The sequence below is a fragment of the Lepidochelys kempii genome, chromosome 1 (genome assembly GCF_965140265.1).
Source record: "Lepidochelys kempii isolate rLepKem1 chromosome 1, rLepKem1.hap2, whole genome shotgun sequence".
NCBI lineage: Eukaryota > Metazoa > Chordata > Testudines > Cheloniidae > Lepidochelys > Lepidochelys kempii.
The window spans coordinates 344,751,454-344,771,007 of NC_133256.1; the positions used below are offsets into that span (position 1 = coordinate 344,751,454).

A 19,554-nucleotide genomic window follows, 5' to 3' on the forward strand; every position below is an offset into this window, starting at 1 on the left:
TTTAGTAGCGGATTGGTTTACCCCGTCAGTCAGATCTCATTAGAAACTGCAATGCTTCATGCCCAGTAATCTGCTAGAATGTGGCAGATATTTGTGCTGTGTAATATGTTTGAGGGTCACCACTCATCACTTTTCTATGCCATTAAAGCACATATTTCGCAGATGTCTCTCCTTTAATTAAATTAAGGCGAGGAGATGAGCTCTTTACGGGCCAATGCGGCGGTATTATGGCGGCAGAAATAGGAAGGCACAAAAGCAGGCGGGGGCAGCCGATGTGGAGAGGTGTGAAGTACTGATGTTAGCTCCAGCGTGGGGGATAGGTGGAGCAGTGGCTGGTTCTAGACAGGTTAGGCCAGAGGAGCAGACTGCTCCAGAGAACATGTCTGGTTTGGCAGCGGCAGAAGGGCAAGTTCTGGCAGCAGGGGGAGAGAGAGGGAAGCTAAGCCAAGGCCAGAAATGGCAGAGCAGAGAGAATAGCTGCCACTAATGAGAGGGAAGTCATTTTATGTGGCGTACTGTAATCTCAGTTAGAGCAAAGGGCTGAGAGTCACAGGTTCTAGTCCCAGATCTGCTGTGGACTCACGGAGCGATCTTGGGCAGGGTCTTTCTAACTCACTGTGTCTCTTTTTCACGCTGTAAAACAAGGATAATAGAACTGCAATAAATTAATATGTGGCCACCAAGGGCATCAGTTCTGTCACTGTGTTGCCCAGTGAGGCTATTTGGAGCTTTATGGTAACCTCAGAGATGGAACCCAGGTCCTCTTGCTCCATAACGACAGGACTCTACCATCTGAGTTAAAGGACATTTTCCATTAGCAGTTAGCTGTATAGTGCAAGGGACACACCAGAAACAATTCTGATTCCGTCTAGCAGAGAGTAGCAGCATGTGCATGTACGGTGAGTTCATTATAGTATTTTCCTACTTGATAGATGTGATCTGTAGGCTGTAAATCTAAAGTACTATAGTCGATTATATCTTTCCTGTATCCAAAACCAAATCTGAGTTCTTTGGTGAAAGATCAAAGACTTTTATTTAGTATTTCAAATGCTAAGAGTTTTAATTCTCAGAAAAGGTTCAGCCCGCTTTTGGATGGTGAAGTGTGATTCTGAGGAATTAGAGTCGCTAAGTATGTGTTTTAATAAAAAGTGGCACATCTTGGTTTTGTTGGCTCACGTGTAAAGTAGGAAAGAGCTGAGTGGATTCGATGATCCCTGCAATACTGAAAGTGACTGGCTCCTGGGTACAGTACAGCACCAACCTAATGGGAGATGCAGGCCAGGCAACTCCTATGTGTCCAGTATGGATGCTCCGGTGAAGCAGACATTGACAATTCTGACTAAGATGCAGGAAACATGGAGTTAAGGAGGTGAATTATTGATTCAACATAAGTATTAACATATCTGGCAGATGGAGATTGTCTGAGAAAATTTTGCAGAGTGGCATCTGCAACATGCCTGATTGGCATTCCTGAACTTTCACACATCAGATGTAGAATTTCAACACACGAACTCTGATGTGGCAATTAAATTCGTCCCATTATGATCCTGTGCTCTTTAGCCAAGAAAAAAGTGTGAATTCAGGTATATATTTAAAACCTTAAGTCTTGGTTTTTCAGAGCAGTTTTAAAATAATTATATCGAAATTGCTGTGTTTGAACATACATGTATGATGTTGATTTATAAGAATGATATATTCTTTTCAGGAAACAATCTCCAGCATGTAATTTCTTACTCAGACATTATTGTAGGCTACAAAGCTTGCCTAGAATTGAAAAATTTTTATTGCAGATCTGAGATCAAATATATCATGGATATAAAATTCAAATGAGATATCATAGCACATAAAGGCATTACATCTGAAGCTAAAGTAAGTTCCTTGTGAGTGTATTTAAGATATGTATCAGATACAAGGTCAGGCTTGACAAAGCCCTGGTTGGGATGATTTAGTTGGGGATTGGTCCTGCTTTGAGCAGGGGGTTCAATTAGATGACCTCCTGAGGTCCCTTCCAACCCTGATATTCTATAATTCTATACAAAATTATGCCCCCCACACACACAAAAAGAGAGAGAAGAGGAAAAGAGGTGCAAATAGTGATTAAGCTGTGTGCTATCATGGAAAACAGCTCACTACTTATTGAAGGAAAGGTAGTTGTAAAAGATACCCTTGGTAATGCAATATGGTACCATGAGATTCTTCGGTTGCTTGTTCAAATCCAGCGCAGGTTGGTAAATAACTACGTTTTTACGATCTGTTCATTGTTCAGTGGCTTATGTGAATTTGGTTGGCAAGTCAGAATCCACTTCCTCGTGACCAAGTGGCCACATCACAAAAGCCACCAGCAAAATTGGCATTGCATCTCAGCAAAGAGGCAAAGGATCAAGTCCACTATGGAGAGCGACCCCCGAGGTGAATGAAGAGGAAAGTTCACAAGGGGCAGTTTCAGGTGCTGATAACATGTCCTTTTCTAGAATCAGGAGAACCTTTTTCTTTCTGGAAGCTTGGAATGTGAAGCCACTCTGCATCTTCTGCTGTTGCTTCAGCTGGAAATCTGACTGGGGAATTGTGTTATGAAATAAGTAACCTGCTTCTCGAGCTCTCCATCCTGAATATATACCCACGTCCTCTTATGTTCTTCTGAGGCAGCATCATACTATACACAAAACTTATCAGATAGATGCAAACATCCATGGTTTTTCTCATGGTTGGATCCATGAACAACCAGGCCTGGACAGTGTTCTTGTTTTCTTCATCCAAGAACCCTCTAGTGTTTCATTGCTCTCTCCCTTGCTAGTAGCCTTTTAGGTGCCCCCAGTCCCATCCCACCATTCATCTATCTCCAGAGAGAGGGACAGAGCACTCAATCCCCTTCTCTGCTGGTGTTAATTGTGCTTCACTGATGCGCCAGTCAATGATACTTAGGATGCTTCATTGTAGTCTTGACTTTGATAGTCCTCTGTCCCATGTCCAGCAAGCAAGAACTTGCAGACCATTCCAAAAGCCCCCAGAATCTTCAGGGCTCACACAACGTGATGATGTTGAACCTTGATGTCACCAAAAGGACATTACATCATCTTATGTGAGGCAATAGCTTTGCCCTTGAAGCAAAGAATCTAAAAAGTGGTGACCCAGTGGAAGTTGCCACATATCCAATTGGCAAAAGACCACATTCTGGTTTTGGTGTGTCACTGCCCATAAAAGTCCAGTTACCAGCATTGGCAGCCACTAAAGTAGGCAAGCCAAGAGAATTCATGAGTGAAATCAGAGCATAAGCTGGTCCTTTTCAAGAACATGGAATTTAGGCAATTGGTCAGTTATATTGAGTTTAAAAGGTTTTTGGAAGCATCAGCTCCTGACTGCTGCCAGAGCAGGATGTTGGATTAGAAGAACGCAATATCTGATACAGCCTTTCCCATGTTGCCACGTATTTTGCTTTGATTATAAATGAATGATGTGATCCCATAAGATGTGCCCTTCACATACCAATAATATTAATGTCTATTTCCATTAAACACTTGCAAATGCGCACTACCACGCCGGCCCTTGATTACAGCATCAGGCTTTTCTGTGCAGTTCTGAACCAGTTGATTATAAATATGGCAGGATTTTAGCCACAGTAATTGTCGTTCCCAAGGGGTAGCTAGAATTGTATTAGTTTTTTTGCTGACTGGAGCAGTTTTTGCAGTACTTTCCTTCGAACTGCTGGCTCTCCTCTTCGGGGCTGCATTCATTTCCAAGTCTCCCCTCGTTTACACATGAGGCAGGGGGAAAAATGGCTTCATATTCTTTATAAACTGGCATACGGTTTAGGTAATATTTTACCATATGCAGTAAAAATGCAAATATGCGTGGTTTATTTGCAAATGCAGGCATTAATAACTGATATTTAAACAAGTCAGATGAACACTTTTACTAATATATTCAAAAAGATTTTTTCCCAATCATTTGCACACTCAGAATCAATTTGAGTACAACATGTAAATTGAATTGAATTTTTTTTATATAAATTTGCACTTATCTGCTTGAACCATTACATTTACTATTTAATATGTACTTTCCAGCTCACTTGGCTAGAATTTCCTTGCTCTTTATCTGTATAAATTTAATTAGCCTTGATATCATCAGTGTATTATAGAACTAATTAAAGATTTAGATAAGTGCTGAGGGTGCTTATTTAATACCCTATAAAGTTCCATTTGGAGAGTGAGAATTTCTGTTCTTCGCTTCATTTTGCTAGTCAATGTGAAGCCACCAGGAGTGTCATAGACATTGTTTATGAGCAATCATTTAACAGGTTTGAATTGTCTTTTTTGATGCCTTAATATGGATTCAGAAGTTTAGTTTTAGGCTTCTTTAAAAAAAACTCTTAGGCAAAATTGCTTGGCCCCCAGGTTAGAGTGCTGGACTCTGGAGTCTGTCCCCAAAGGGAGGCTCAGGTACAGATCTGGGTGATGGGACATCAGTGCTCTATTCTCATCTCTGCCACTGTTTTTTTTTCTTTGGACAAGTCACTTAAACTCTCTGTGTGTTAGTTCCCCCATTTGTAAAAGGAGCTCACACTACCCCCACCTCACTGGAGGGGGTTGTAAACCTTAATTCATAAAAGTTTGGTGAGCTTGATAAGTTTATGGAGGGGATGGTATGATGAGATTGGCTACAATGGCATATGGCCCATCCGCAACTGCTATTAGCAAATATCTTCAGCGGTTGGTGATGGGCCACTAGATGGGGAGGGCTCTGAGTTACTATAAAGAATTCTTTCCCAGGTGTGTGTGGCTGGTGGATCTTGCCCACGTGCTCAGGGTGTAACTGTTTGCCATCTTTGGGGCCAGGAAGGAATTTGCCCCCAGGTCAGACTGGCAGAGACCCTGGGGGTTTTTTCCACCCTCCTCTTTAGAGTGGGGCACAGGTCACTTGCTGATGGTGGATTCTCTGTAACTTGAAGTCTTTAACTCAAGATCTCAGGAGTTTGGTAACTCAGCCAAAGGCTAGGGGTCTATTACAGGAGTGGGTGGGTGAGGTTCTGTGGCCTGTGATTAGAATCATAGAATCATAGAATATCAGGGTTGGAAGGGACCCCTGAAGGTCATCTAGTCCAACCCCCTGCTAGAAGCAGGACCAATTCCCAGTTAAATCATCCCAGCCAGGGCTTTGTCAAGCCTGACCTTAAAAACCTCTAAGGAAGGAGATTCTACCACCTCCCTAGGTAACGCATTCCAGTGTTTCACCACCCTCTTAGTGAAAAAGTTTTTCCTAATATCCAATCTAAACCTCCCCCACTGCAACTTGAGACCATTACTCCTCGTTCTGTCATCTGCTACCATTGAGAACAGTCTAGAGCCATCCTCTTTGGAACCCCCTTTCAGGTAGTTGAAAGCAGCTATCAAATCCCCCCTCATTCTTCTCTTCTGCAGGCTAAACAATCCCAGCTCCCTCAGCCTCTCCTCATAACTCATGTGTTCCACACCCCTAATCATTTTTGTTGCCCTTCGCTGGACCCTCTCCAATTTATCCACATCCTTCTTGTAGTGTGGGGCCCAAAACTGGACACAGTACTCCAGATGAGGCCTCACCAATGTCGAATAGAGGGGAACGATCACGTCTCTCGATCTGCTCGCTATGCCCCTACTTATACATCCCAAAATGCCATTGGCCTTCTTGGCAACAAGGGCACACTGCTGACTCATATCCAGCTTCTCGTCCCCTGTAATCCCTAGGTCCTTTTCCGCAGAATTGCTGCCTAGCCATTCGGTCCCTAGTCTGTAGCGGTGCATTGGATTCTTCCATCCTAAGTGCAGGACCCTGCACTTATCCTTATTGAACCTCATCAGATTTCTTTTGGCCCAATCCTCCAATTTGTCTAGGTCCTTCTGTATCCTATCCCTCCCCTCCAGCGTATCTACCACTCCTCCCAGTTTAGTATCATCCGCAAATTTGCTGAGAGTGCAATCCACACCATCCTCCAGATCATTTATGAAGATATTGAACAAAACCGGCCCCAGGACCGACCCTTGGGGCACTCCACTTGATACCGGCTGCCAACTAGACATGGAGCCATTGATCACTACCCGTTGAGCCCGACAATCTAGCCAGCTTTCTACCCACCTTATAGTGCATTCATCCAGCCCATACTTCCTTAACTTGCTGACCAGAATACTGTGGGAGACCATGTCAAAAGCTTTGCTAAAGTCAAGAAACAATACATCCACTGCTTTCCCTTCATCCACAGAACCAGTAATCTCATCATAAAAGGCGATTAGATTAGTCAGGCATGACCTTCCCTTGGTGAATCCATGCTGGCTGTTCCTGATCACTTTCCTCTCATGCAAGTGCTTCAGGATTGATTCTTTGAGGACCTGCTCCATGATTTTTCCAGGGACTGAGGTGAGGCTGACTGGCCTGTAGTTCCCAGGATCCTCCTCCTTCCCTTTTTTAAAGATTGGCACTACATTAGCCTTTTTCCTGTCATCCGGGACTTCCCCGGTTCACCACGAGTTTTCAAAGATAATGGCCAATGGCTCTGCAATCACAGCCGCCAATTCCTTCAGCACTCTCGGATGCAACTCGTCCGGCCCCATGGACTTGTGCACGTCCAGCTTTTCTAAATAGTCCCTAATCACCTCTATCTCCACAGAGGGCTGGCCATCTCTTCCCCATTTTGTGATGCCCAGCGCAGAGGTCAGACTAGATGATCATGATGCTCCTTTCTGGCCATAAAGTCTAAAGAACCTATAACATGTTTTGATTTTCAGAGGAGTGCAAAGTAGCATTATTTTATAAATTCTCTGTTATTTCTTCCTTTCAAGTTATATTTCCTTTAACACACCATTTCACTTCTTGAAAATTTCCGTCATTATTCCCCTAAATGAAATTGTTTATATACTTTATTCTTGTTTTACTTCAGGAAGGTATTGGTGATAGTATTCTTCATTTCCTGTCCTGAATTGCTACATAGTCTTGCACTGCCCTGTTACAGAGCTGTTGTCTGTCTTTCCTCTGACAAGAGGCTGCATGTCAGTAGCATGTGAAGAGATCAATTGTACGGTTGCAAAGTTCTTTTGAAATGAAGGATCATTATTAGGATCGCTATCATTGTCTGAACAGGCCCAAAAGAATGTAAATCGGATTAAGTTAAACAAAGAACATTTTAAAAGGATTATGAGGAATAGTGGGACATAGCACGTAGAGAATACAGTGTAGGAAGTGATCCTGCACATCTGGTAGAATGGACTCTGTGATGTACAATAGTAAGTGTTCCATTTCTAATTGCTTTTATGCTCTCATGAGCTCCCAGTGGGAAAGAAGGACCAGGAACTCACCTTTGTAGGCTCCTACTTGCTTTAAAACAAACATAATTGGAAAGCATGCAAAAATCACAGTTGTCTTTGTAAAGAGTGGGAATGTCTGAGAAATACTGGATTCCATGGGCTCCCCTTTGCCCAGTGTATCAAGTTTAAAAGTGTTGCCTTTGCATTCAGGGCCCTGCACAATGCTGCTGCAGCCAACATTTTAGACCTCATCTCTCTCCTGCCCCCACTGCTCCACTAATGACACCCACCTTTAACCTGTTAGATTTCCTCTCCCACCCCTATTTCTTGTGCTCCCTACAGATAATGTCCCCACGATCCCTGTTCGCCAATCCATCACCCTCTTGTCTCCCCATTCAAATCACTCCCCAAACCTTCTTCTTCCACATGGCCAACAAGAAATGATCTAGAAACAAAAGACTGGTTCATCTAGTCCAGTCCCGTTATCACAGGCAGCCACGTCACATCCTATTCATCAACTTATCAAGCGCCAACTTAAAACCAACAGTTGGTTGTTTGCCCCCTACTACTCCTATTGCGAGGCTGTTCCAGCACCTTACTCCTTAGATAGTTAGAACCCTTCTTCTAATTTCCAGCCTAAATTTATTCATGGCCAATATATATTCATTTGTTCTTGTGCCAATACTGTCCTTTAGTTTCAGGAGTTAAAGGACACATATATACATATGCTCTTACTCGTTCACTCACACGCTCTCTGAATATATAACTTACTGGAACCACCAAGATCTTGCACGTACTTACACTAAGTGACTGATTACTGCAACCTTTCGCTTTCTTCATCTTGACCGCCTATTGTTTGTTATTCTCACCTGTGGTTAACTCCTCAAGAGAGGTCATTTTACTTGCTTTGTATAGCACCCAGCATATTTGTGGGTATGGACAAAAAAAGGGGAGGATATAATGGGAAGAACACTTCCTATATTTGCTAAGCCAGCATTCAGAGCTGAATTTGTAGCTGCGGAATCCATACCTCACTGCCTTGCGTTGTTACAGAATTGGCATCTATGTAAAAATATGAATAATAAAAGTGATGTTCCTTATTCTAAAATAACACAGCAGAAATTGGAAGGTCTTTCTCTTAAGATGAGAGCAAATCATTCTTAAGAAAATCGTGATTGAATTTTGAATTCACCTGACCATCCTCTGAAAAACTTTTCTGTGTGCAGGTCCCGGGTTATAGGTTAACATTAGCATTTAAATGGAGAGTCGTATTAATAGCTGTCAAAGGAGCTTGTCTCATCACGACTGCCTTTTCAGGAAAAAAAAAAATGTAAGTGAGAAACCCTCTTTTTTTTCTTTCCTCCAAAAAAGAGAGTTCAAGAGACGATCATTTTTACAAAGAGGTTTTTATGTCTAATAAACGTGCTCAGAACTGCAGCGTTGTTAAATGGGTTCAGTACTGGGGATCTGGACGTTTTGTTTTGAAACCATCACTTTGAAAACACAACCCTCTTTTCTGGTCTTTGGCTTCTTTTGTTCCGTCTCTTCAGATTTGTTCTCAGCGTGTCTTCATTTGATCCCAGCATCATGTCCGACACGGATATCAATATCTCCCGTTTGTTGTTAGTACAGAAGGGAGTCACTTACAGCAGTAGTTCTTCATGGGCCAGATCCAAAGCCTACTGAAATCAATAGAAAGAGTCCCATTGACTTCACTGGGCATTAGATCCAGCTCCACGTGCTCTAAAGATCAAGGCATAGTGTTTATCCTCTTACCCTAAATCCTACCATAAGAATTTTAGGACACACCAGAGAATTCAGAAATTTTGGGCCCAATGCCCCAGCCCTGACAGGTGAACAGGCCTTAAATAAATGGCCCAGGGGCTTTCCATGAGATGAGTTAGGGACCACTCACACGAGCAAGGGTGGCAGGACTGAGCCTTGTGTTTTCCAAGTAAGTTTCATGTCATAAAGACAAGGCTGGTTCCGCTGCCTGTATTACCAGCTGTTGAAGCGCTTCCCCCGGGTCGTCCTTTGAACCATCATTGAAGTTCTGAGATATTCCATCACTTCCCTCCCCCCGTCCCTCCCTAAGCCTCTGTATTACTGCCACCAATCTGCTGGGTGAATATAGACAGAGAGGACTGGTCCTGAGGCATCTATCACCCTCTCCGGCTTCTCCCATTCTAAAGGGCAAAAGGAAGGGAGTGAATTAGTTGTTTCCTTCCTCTCCTAAGGAGGTAATTGCTTTTACTGTCACCTGACATCAGGAGTAATCCATTCTAAGAACTTATAAAAGATGTACAGATATAAGGTCTGCCATACCAGGTCAAGCCAATGAGCCATCAAACCAGGTCCACGTCCCCAGCTGATCAGTTGTGCAAACAAGAAGGTTGAATTTCTTCCTGACCCTGCAGTGATCAACTCCCACCAGTGCTAAAGCCACGTTGCCAGTAGCTTGGAGGGACTCGCTCTGAGAATGCATCAGTCCTGCTCCTGCACTGAGAGGGACATGAGCAGAATGGGATAAAGCTGGAGCGGGGATATGCTCCTCTCCATAGTGGTTGCACACTTGGCTTACCACCTGAAGCATTAACTTTGATTGCCTGTATCTCAGCATGCGTAACTGCCACAGACTCTTCATATTGGCTGTAACATCATCCAGTCCTTTCCAGATCTGGAGATGGTATGTGACAGTAGCTGATCACACAGTGTGAGCCTGGCTCTGATCACCACTTTTACTCTGGTGTAACAATGGAGTTCCTCTTGATTTACTGGAGTGTAAGGGAGAGCAATGTCAGACCATGTGTGAAGAACCAATTCCTTATTTGTTTTAAACGTGACCTATCTTTTGCTTTGCATGGCCCCTTCTTCTCTTACCGGGGAGGGTGCACAAAGGAGAGGCCTGATTAGTATTTTTACCCCTCAGAGTCACAGAAACCTTCCTGATTTGTTTGGGCACCAACACCCATATACAGGATTTAATGCCTTGGGCGACAGTGCCAGAGGGCCTGGAGGACAGCCTGGCGCCCTATGGTGTCCTTTAAATGCTGAGATTAGCCCGACTGGCATTTGCCACAGGCTCTCGATACAGGGAAGATGCTGCAACTTTACTCAGGGTGATCACAAGAGCCTTCGCAACGTCATGGGCCCTTGGCAGAGAAGACCCAGCTGAGAGCGAATCGATCCAATGATACTCAGACTGAGGCTTGGGAGCTGCAAGTGGCTCTTTAATGTGTCTCCTGCGGCTCTTTATAGCACTTGATATTAAAACACTGTGTGAATTAATTATTAACCAATCAGGATGCTTTTACTACATTATTAACCACTTGTAGAATACTTGGTCAGTCATTTTGCTGCGACAATTTAGAGAGAGAGAGAGTAAATGAAACAGTGAATTCACACTACTGTGGCTCTTCTGGCTAATGTTGATCACTAATTTGGCTCCTGAACCACTGAGGTCTGAGTATCATAGGTCTAACCTGTGTTCACACAGTTGTTATTATTTATTTGTAATAATAAGGGCCCCAGTAATGGATCGGGTCCGCATTGTGCAAGGTGATGAACAAACACAGAACAAAGAGACAGTCCCTGCTCCCAACAAGCTTACAATCACACAAATAGTCCTCACTCTCTCAAGCAGCTCCGTGACTTCAGTGGGTCTCCTCAGGTGCGAAAGATTTGTGGGATCAGGCTCCAATCTGTTCCATTCTATACAGGTTCTGATACTGTGCCTGTCTTTGTGTATCTGACTGCCTGGCAGATCTGATTTTCCATGCAGGGGTGGACCCTTGCACCCAAACACAGTCACAATGAACCTGATTGGAGGCCAAGGGCATTAGGGGTTTTTTGCTAGGTGTGTTAATACATATTAGTATTTATTAACTTGTCTCATCAGATGGTGGAAGAGACTTCTGATAAATGTTAATTGGGTTTTTTTACTTTTTAAATGGCAAGATTAAAAAGCAAAGTATTTTGTGAAGTTCCACTGAGTGCAGAACAACTCTCCATAACCTGTCCTCCCCTTCTGACAATCAAAAGAACATTTGTAGTGGCAAGCACAAACGCATTTCTGAAAGTAAAATGAAGAGCCTAAATAAAAAATCACAGAACAAGAGATTAATTCCACTCACTCTTTCATATTTCATTATTTGATAACATCAGGAGATGAGTCCATTAGAATTGCTTTGGCAAAGGCAAACAGGAGTGTGTCTGATCAATATTTATTAATACTTTCAAAGACAAGGGAGGAAAAGTTGAGCAGACTCAGTAACGCAGTGAATAATTATTCCTACAAATCGGGCTTGGCCAAAGGCGATGCAATGCCAGAGAGGCCGAGTTTTCATTTTACCCAATTAAAAATGCATACCTTTCTTTTTCTTTGTAGGAAATTTTTAATTAAAAAAATAATCTGATTCTGAAAAGAGTGACAGGTGACTCCTGAATTGATTAGGTGCCGATTTCTACTGCAAAAGAAACTGAGGGTTTAGGACACATTACAGAGGGGAAGGGGGAGGAGGCAATCTGCATCGTCATGGTAAAAGAATGGTGAATGCGGGGCCAGTGTTAGCACTTTTGGACAAGGTTGTGAACCTTTTCTGTTTCCCCGGTGCCAACTCAAACCTATTGATCACAGGGAGATTTAGTGAGGGTCAGCAAGATGATTTGTTAGGATGCACCCCAAAACCAGGAGCTCATATCCCAGGGCGGTCAGTGTAACATAAATGCTTCCACAGACAGACAAATAAAAGTAGGGTGACCAGATGTCCTGATTTTATAGGGACAGTCCTGATTTTTGGGTCTTTTTCTTATATAGGCTTCTATTACCCCCCACCCCGTCCCGATTTTTCACACTTGCTGTCTGGTCACCCTAAATAAAAGGGATGTGGACATCTTTGTCCAGACTCCTGCTGAAAGAGACGTGTGACCCAGCTGCCTGTGTATAGTTTGAAACATTTCAGAAAGTTTTGAAAAGAGCAGGTGTCCAGATGAGCTGGGGCCAGGGAGAGCACCGGAAGGTTTTGTGTGTGCTTTTAGCACATTATAGTGCAGCCTAGCATTATGGCTGCCTGACATTTCCCTGGGTAAGACCCTGCTTTCGGTTGCTTATAATTTGGTTGCTTACAACTTCACCAAACTTTGGGCTGAAATTTCTCAGGCTGTGTGTCTGTCTCAGGCTGGCTTGTTTTGGAAAGTTTCAGCGGGAATGGTTCGGCCGTTTCTGAGAAAGAGATTAAGGGGAAATAAGTTGTTTTGCCCATGTTAGACAAAAATTCTGGTGACCTTTTCCTTGAGAGGCTCTACTGCCCCCATACGTTGGTGCAGGGACTTGAAATTTGGCAGGGGAGTGACTGTTATGTTAGGGATATGCCTTTTGCCATCCCTGTGAAAATCCACCTCAATCTGGCTAAATTTATAAACTTCTGAAAAATCTCAGTGTGCACGTGCTCAGTAGAAATTTGTTTGAGCTTTGCAGCTAAGTTCTCCAAAGGGGGCAGGCATTTTTTGACTTTTGAGTGCTTGACTTTACAACCTTACTGTTTTTTTAATGTAGAGGGTGAGTGGGGAAGAGGGGTGTAGGTAATACACATTGAACAAGATTTTCAAACTTACTCTAAAATTAGATTCCTACATTCATATTTAGGCACTTAAATATGTGGTCTGATTTTCCAACGTGTTTTGAGCAGCCAGCAGCTCCCAGGGAGGTTAATGGGAGCTGCTGGTTGCTCAGCACTTCAGAAAAATCAGACCATTTATTTAGGTGCCTCGATATGGATTTAGGAGCCTCACTTTAGAGAGCTATCTTTCAGATTTTACGCCTTTATCATCACAGCATCCTGTTTGCCACAGGATTTTGCAAATGGGGCAAGAAAGGTTAAGAGACTTAACTAAGGTCAAAAGAGGAAGCTGGAATAAAAATCAATAGTCCAGTGCTCCTTAGTCCCATGCTTAGCCCACTTGACCGCGAAGCTACTCGTGCTATTCAGCTCCCCTGCTTGTGACCAGAGTTCCCATTGACTGCTTAGCTGAAGAACTGGCTGAGCTGCAAGCAGCAGGCTGGGAGACAGCTTGTGGCAGCCCTGGGGCTATAAAAGGGAACATGCCCCGTTCTGTGATCTGCCACTACATCCACAAACCTGGAACTGCCCAAGGTCTGCGGAGGTTTTTGGCTCCTGTGCACCAACATGGGAGGGGAGGCAGGCAGTGGCGTAGCTAGGTGGAGCGAACAGGGGGAGCGGACATAAAGAAAGGTGTTACCCGCTTGTACTCACCGGGCGGCGCTCCGGGTCCTCAGCAGTACTGAAGGCCCTCGCCGCCGAAATGCCGCCAAGGACCTGGAGCGCGTGAAGGGCCCCGCCACCAAAGTGCCGGACCGGCCAGCGAAGACCCAGAGCGCCGCCGGGTGAGTAACAATTTTAAAAGGTGCCAAAAAATTAAAAAGGCACCACTTGTGCTCAATGGGAGAGCAGCTGCTCCCCCCGCAGCTACGCTACTGGAGGCAGGATCTGACCCTAAAAGAATAGTGGATCCATTAGTATGGTTGGCTAGACGTGTTGGCTTCTTCATGATGGGTTCCTGAGTTAAACAGTTTTGCCCCACAGTAAGGGCTTCTCAGGACTTTATCCATTTTGCTATCAGCAGAGTGCTGAGGCTTTGTCATTCTGCTGGGATTATAGTACCAGCATTAGACAGGTCTATTTCAGGACACGTAGGAGACAAAGTTAGGCTTGGTCTCTAACTATTTTAGTGCAGTATTAAGCAATTTGGCCCCAAAGTTTCTTAGCTTTCCCCAGTGATGCTCTACGAACGTTCCATAAAAGATTTCAGGGCCGTGCTCTTAAAGGGGCAGTCTCAGCCTTACAAAATGCTTCTTACCTGGGGAAAATAGATGTTTTTGACCACCGTCTGAAATAGCGTTGGTTTCATTCAGCACAGTCAACATCCCAGTCAGAGTGAGTGAGACAGAGAAACAGCTGCTAAAAAGAATACAGCAATAAAATCTTAGAACATCCAATGTTGCCCCTGGACATTTTATCTTTTCGGGGGGCTCACTCCATGGAAGCTGCCATAGGGCTGCTAATATAGGCGTGACATAACGAAGTTCAGGACGGGAACAAAATCATTCTGTATTGAAATCAGTGAGGAAAACATGGATGACTTGGATGTTCGATGGAGTAGCAGACCTGCCCAGGAGTGTGTGGCTGAAATACTATTAGGGGTTATAACGTCTCCAGACCGCAGCAACTAGAGGGCAGTAGAAGATCTCTCCTGTCTGTCTGTCTGTCTCACACCCCTCCACACACACTCTTGAACAGGTGAGTGCTCTAGATAACATAGCCAGTAAAACACTGGGATTCCTTGAGGTGAGAGGCACTATAAAAGGCATAGTTATTAAGCCTGTTCTGGGTGAAATGGGTGGATTTCATCCACTGAGGGTTATGCGGGGATCCATCCCCTGACCCAGGGCTGGAACTCACCCGAACAGCATTCCGGCACTTTTTCTGCGAGGAGGACACCAGGTTGTTCTCAAAATGGTGTCCTCCACATTGTGTGACCTCTCACGCACCGTTCCCATGCTGGCGGGGGAGTTACGGTAGCCCCGGAAATAAAAGTGATCGGGGACAGTTAGGCAGATGCCAAAGGCGTCCTTGACACAAGAAAGTTTGGGAGCCACTGTTCAATATCATCACAGATTCCCTGACCCGTTTGTCCTATGTTTCTGGTGGGGATAGTGCCTTGCAGTACCAGCAACATCACAAACTCTCAGGGGATGTCTTGTGATGGCTCGGAAACTTCACCAGTGAACTGGCTCTTTGACTCTCTCTAGCTCCAGGAACTTTCTTGACTGTAACGTTAACCTGGAAACTAACCAGCTCTCTTTGTTTTTCAGTTTAACCCAGTGGAACGCTCTTAAGGAGCTTCTTTCTATTTCCATTTCCTCTGCCCTTCCCTGCACACCCCGCCTCTGACACACACACTCGGGCAGCTCACCCGAACTCCTGTCCATCACCCATCCTGTGTTGTGCTCCAAATTGGGGATGAGTTTTGTGTCACCATCATTTAGCCGTCAGAACCACCCCCCCACTGGCTCAGGATGAGGATAACTTGGGAACAGACTCGAGCTACGGGAACAAATCCTTCAAGCCACAGCAGTGGATTAAGTCTTGAAGGACACAGAGACAGATAACATCTCTGCTGGACTGTAGCGAGACCAGCACAGTGTGAGAATCTAGCCAGTCACAATGTGAGCTTTGCGGCACCTGGACAAGGCCATCAGTAAAACTGATTAGTGCTCCAGTTTGTATGCTGGGTACTGTGTGCAGGCAGTGGGGTCTCTCACTTAGGCCATCCCTGGGGCCTGCACACCAAAGGACCGGAGGAATGTAATATTTAGTGCACCGCTTTCCAGTGGCTCCTCGGATTGCCATTTTAATGCATTCAAACAGCGGAGAGGAGCCAAAGGTGATAGCTTTCCTGGGTCACCCCTGGAAGCGCTTAAATTATTTACTCCACCACGTCCCATTGCCGGAGCTCACACAAACAACACCGACTTCACCTTCAGACACACTGCAGCGTTCCTGCCTTCCCTTGCTCTGCAGCTGGGAGACATACAGGGGTCATGGTGCTCATTTGAAATGAGTTCTTGTTGCAATATGCTGCATGCAAAGAGAAATAGATCTTTATCCTGAGCTTCTAAGACCCTTGTTTGTTTAGGATCCATACAAAGGAAAAAGGGTAGTTGGTTCCTAACTGGCAAAGAGAGATTTTCCATCTATCTATTCATCCATCCGTCCATCCTACACTCCCTGTACCTGTGACACCCCCAGAGAAAAGCAGACCCAGCAGCCTGGTCTCAACACCTACCTGGGAGAACCAGCCTTGCAGTTCCACAAGTAAAGCAGTGTACAAGGAACTTTCTCCCAGCAGGGTCTGCCCAGAATTGCAGCACCTGCCACCGCTAAAGGGACTGGGGGTTGATGGAGCCAGAGCCCCAACGCCTCAACACTGGCCAGAAGGGTAGGATAGCCATGGAGGGAAGAAAATGCTGCTTCCTAAAGGGAATAACCCAACAGCACCCTAAGGCATAATGCTTCCAAAGCGCCCCCGGCCTAGGGCGCTCCAGCCCACCCCCACACTGGCCTCTCCCTTCATGGCACAGTCTGGACCTCAGACTCCTGGCAACTTCATGAGATCCTTCTTGGTAAGCATTATTCTACCCATTGTACAGATGAGGCACCAAGAAGCTGTGTGTTTTGTGCAAGGCCACACAGTTATAGTGCCATGCAAAGAAACCCAGTGTCCTGACTCCTAGTCCCCTGCTCCAACCACTAGGCAACACTCCCTCTTTCTAGAGAGATCCCTGACGTTCCCTCATTTTACAAATAATTAAAATGAGCTTGTCATTAAATAGGTTTATTCTTAGGAGAAGAGGGGGCGGAAAAAGTAAAACCTCTCAACCAGTCTCCTACCACAAATCCAATAGAAGTACAGCAAGTGTAATCGCTTCTTTCTGATTGGCTGGAACACAGGAATAAAATCCAATCCGTAGGCCAATCAAAGCACAACCTTTCCATAATGGTCCGGTGCTTAACTGTCAGACTGTTCACCCTCAACCCCCTTGGAAAGTGACACCTTCATCACTGAAGTGACTCCTTGCTTAAATTCACAGCTTTAAAATTCATTCTTTAATTCGGTGCATTTAACACTAATTGAAACTAACGAGATCTGCAGCTTCTGTACGACCCTCATCTTGGCTTTAACTTATTCCAAGAGCCACCCAGACCCATCTGAAAGACATTTTCATTTTTTGAATTTCTTTTTCAAATGTTGGGCAATTACAATGACATTGACTGACTCTGAGTTTAGGGCCCTGCCTGTAGATCCACTCTGCTTCCTATTAGGGTTGCCAATTTTGGCTGCATGTATTCCTGGATATTTCATCACAGAAATTACTGACGAGTCCAGGCCAATCCTGGAGGGTTGACAACCCTACTTCCTATTAGCATCCATTAGTTGGGGCAAGGGCATAAGCTCTTATCATGTTAATTGAACCCCTCCAATCCCGAAGGTTTCTGCCCTTTGACCAGATTGGACTGAGAAAGTCTAAATGAACTGCAATGTGCTGGCTGGCTTGTACTTGTCCCACTGCCCTCTAGAGACCAGATGTCTAAAGATAATATTCCTGCTGTTGCTAACTTCTAAAGAAGATTTTCCCTATAGGTTCCCATGGCACAGAGGTGTGATTTAGTTGTGGATGAATGGTGTGAGATGTGGAGGGGCGCAAGGGATGTCCTCCTCATCTGTCTATCTGTTCAGCACTGGTGGGGCCACATCTGGAGTATTGAGTCCAGTCTTGGTCCCCCCACTACAGAAGGGATGTGGACAAATTGGAGAGAGTCCAGCAGAGGGCAATGAAAATGATTAGGGGGCACAGGAATTACGAGGAGATTCTGAGGGAACTGGGGTTATTTAGTCCGCAGAAGAGATGAGTGGGGGGGGATTTGATAGCAGCCTTCAACTACCTGAAGGGGGGTTCCAAAGAGGATGGAGCTCAGCTGTTCTCAGTGGTGGCAGATGACAGAACAAGGAGCAATGGTCTCAAGTTGCTGTGGGTGAGGTCTAGGTTGGATATTAGGAAACACTATTTCACTAGGAGGGTGGTGAAGCACTGGAATGGGTTCCCTAGGGAGGTGGTGGAATCTCCATTCTTAGGGGGTTTTAAGGCCTGGCTTGACAACTCCCTGGCTGGGTTGATTTAGTTGGGGTTGGTCCTGCTTTGAGCAGGGGGTTGGACTCGATGACCTCCTGAGGTCTCTTCCAACCCTAATATTCTATGATCTGTCTGTATTACCTTTTGTCTCTCGTCTTATACTTAGATTGTAAGTCTTTGGGGGCAGGAACCGTCTTTTCTGTGTTTGTACAGCACCTAGCACAGTGAGGCCCAGGTCTATGACTGGGACTCATAGGCGCTACCGTAATACCAATAATACATAAATTACAGTATACTGTAAATGGATGTATGATTCAAAAGCACCTGGGATCATGCTCATGGCTGGTTTCCTTGCTTGCTTTACAGGCAGTATTATGAGATGCTGTACAACACGGCGGATGAGCTCTTAAATGTAGTGGTGGATCAAGGAGTGAAGTACACGGAGCTGGAGTACATCTACGCCTTGAGCTTGCTGCACCGTAGCCAGACTGGCGTCGGGGACCAGACAACCCAGAACATGAGACTGCAGCGTCTGAAAGAGATCATCTGCGAGCAGGCTGCCATCAAACAGGCCACCAAGGACAAGAAAATCACTACAGTGTAATCCATGCTATCATGTCCCAGAATCAGAGCAGCATGGGCCACTTCCCCTGCTGTGCAATCTACAGTAACTATTGATAAAACACGTAGGTTATGGGTGGTATTGTACTGTACTAATAGCAAGGGGACATACAGTCTGAGGTTTGGGTTTTTTTACACTTAATCATGCCAAGCTCCCCTAATGTATTATCCTGAGAGCATTTGCACTGATCTCCCTTCACCAAGAGGAAACTTACAAAGTTTAACCTAGATGAAATTTGGATAGGGGTGGGGTGGGGGGGATAGAGGTGCAAATAAATATCGGGCTGTCTCTGTTGAGCTGTTGCTGGTTTGCCTTGAGTTTTAAAGGGGGCAGCCAGCTGTGGGGGGGCGGGGGGACAGTGAGGAGAAGGATTCTCTCTTTGTTTGTCTGATACCGTAAATGGAAGTTCAGCTATCACTAATGGAAACAGCACCATGACCGTTAAGGGCAGATCTCAATCTAATTTGTGAAATCTTGATGGTCTTGAAGTTGTCCCAAGGTTTTGTTGATTTGAGTTCTGTTGACACTATTGCTCTTCTGTACAATGCTGTGTAGGTGCATTGATTTTTCTTTTTTCTTCACTGTTTCCACTGCAAAGAGAACTGGTTGCTAGTTTCCCGACTGATGGAACTTGGCTTTTATTTTGGATGGTGTTGAGCCAATTCATATATCATTAGAGGCAACACATTGGGTCATCAATTTCAATTTCCACAGTTCTTCTGCCTCAGAGCCATGAATCATCAGTTTCCAGAGATCATCCTGTTCCAGATAATGGTGGAAGTAGGTGGAAATTGCCAACTCAACTTTTTAACAGGCAGGGAAACTTCTTCAGACATTTAACTCTCCTTTTCGTAAATATCACTTGTGTCAGTCACCTGCTTGAAAGATACACCCCGATTCACATCACAGGTACTGTAGCAGACAGGTACTCAACAGTAATGGGCAGGGAAGGA

The 19,554-nt window shown here is 44.8% G+C and overlaps 1 protein-coding gene across 1 annotated transcript in view; it reads left to right on the top strand.

Moving 5' to 3' along the window:
• EXOC4 (exocyst complex component 4) overlaps positions 1 to 18,842 on the top strand; it is a 600,856-nt gene extending 582,014 nt beyond the window's left edge. Inside the window, exon 18 of the mRNA XM_073328862.1 lies at positions 18,346 to 18,842. Coding sequence (XP_073184963.1) covers positions 18,346 to 18,583 — 238 coding nt within the window. The 3' untranslated portion in view covers positions 18,584 to 18,842. The remainder of the gene's footprint in view (positions 1 to 18,345) is intronic.
• The last annotated feature ends 712 nt before the right edge of the window (positions 18,843 to 19,554 follow it).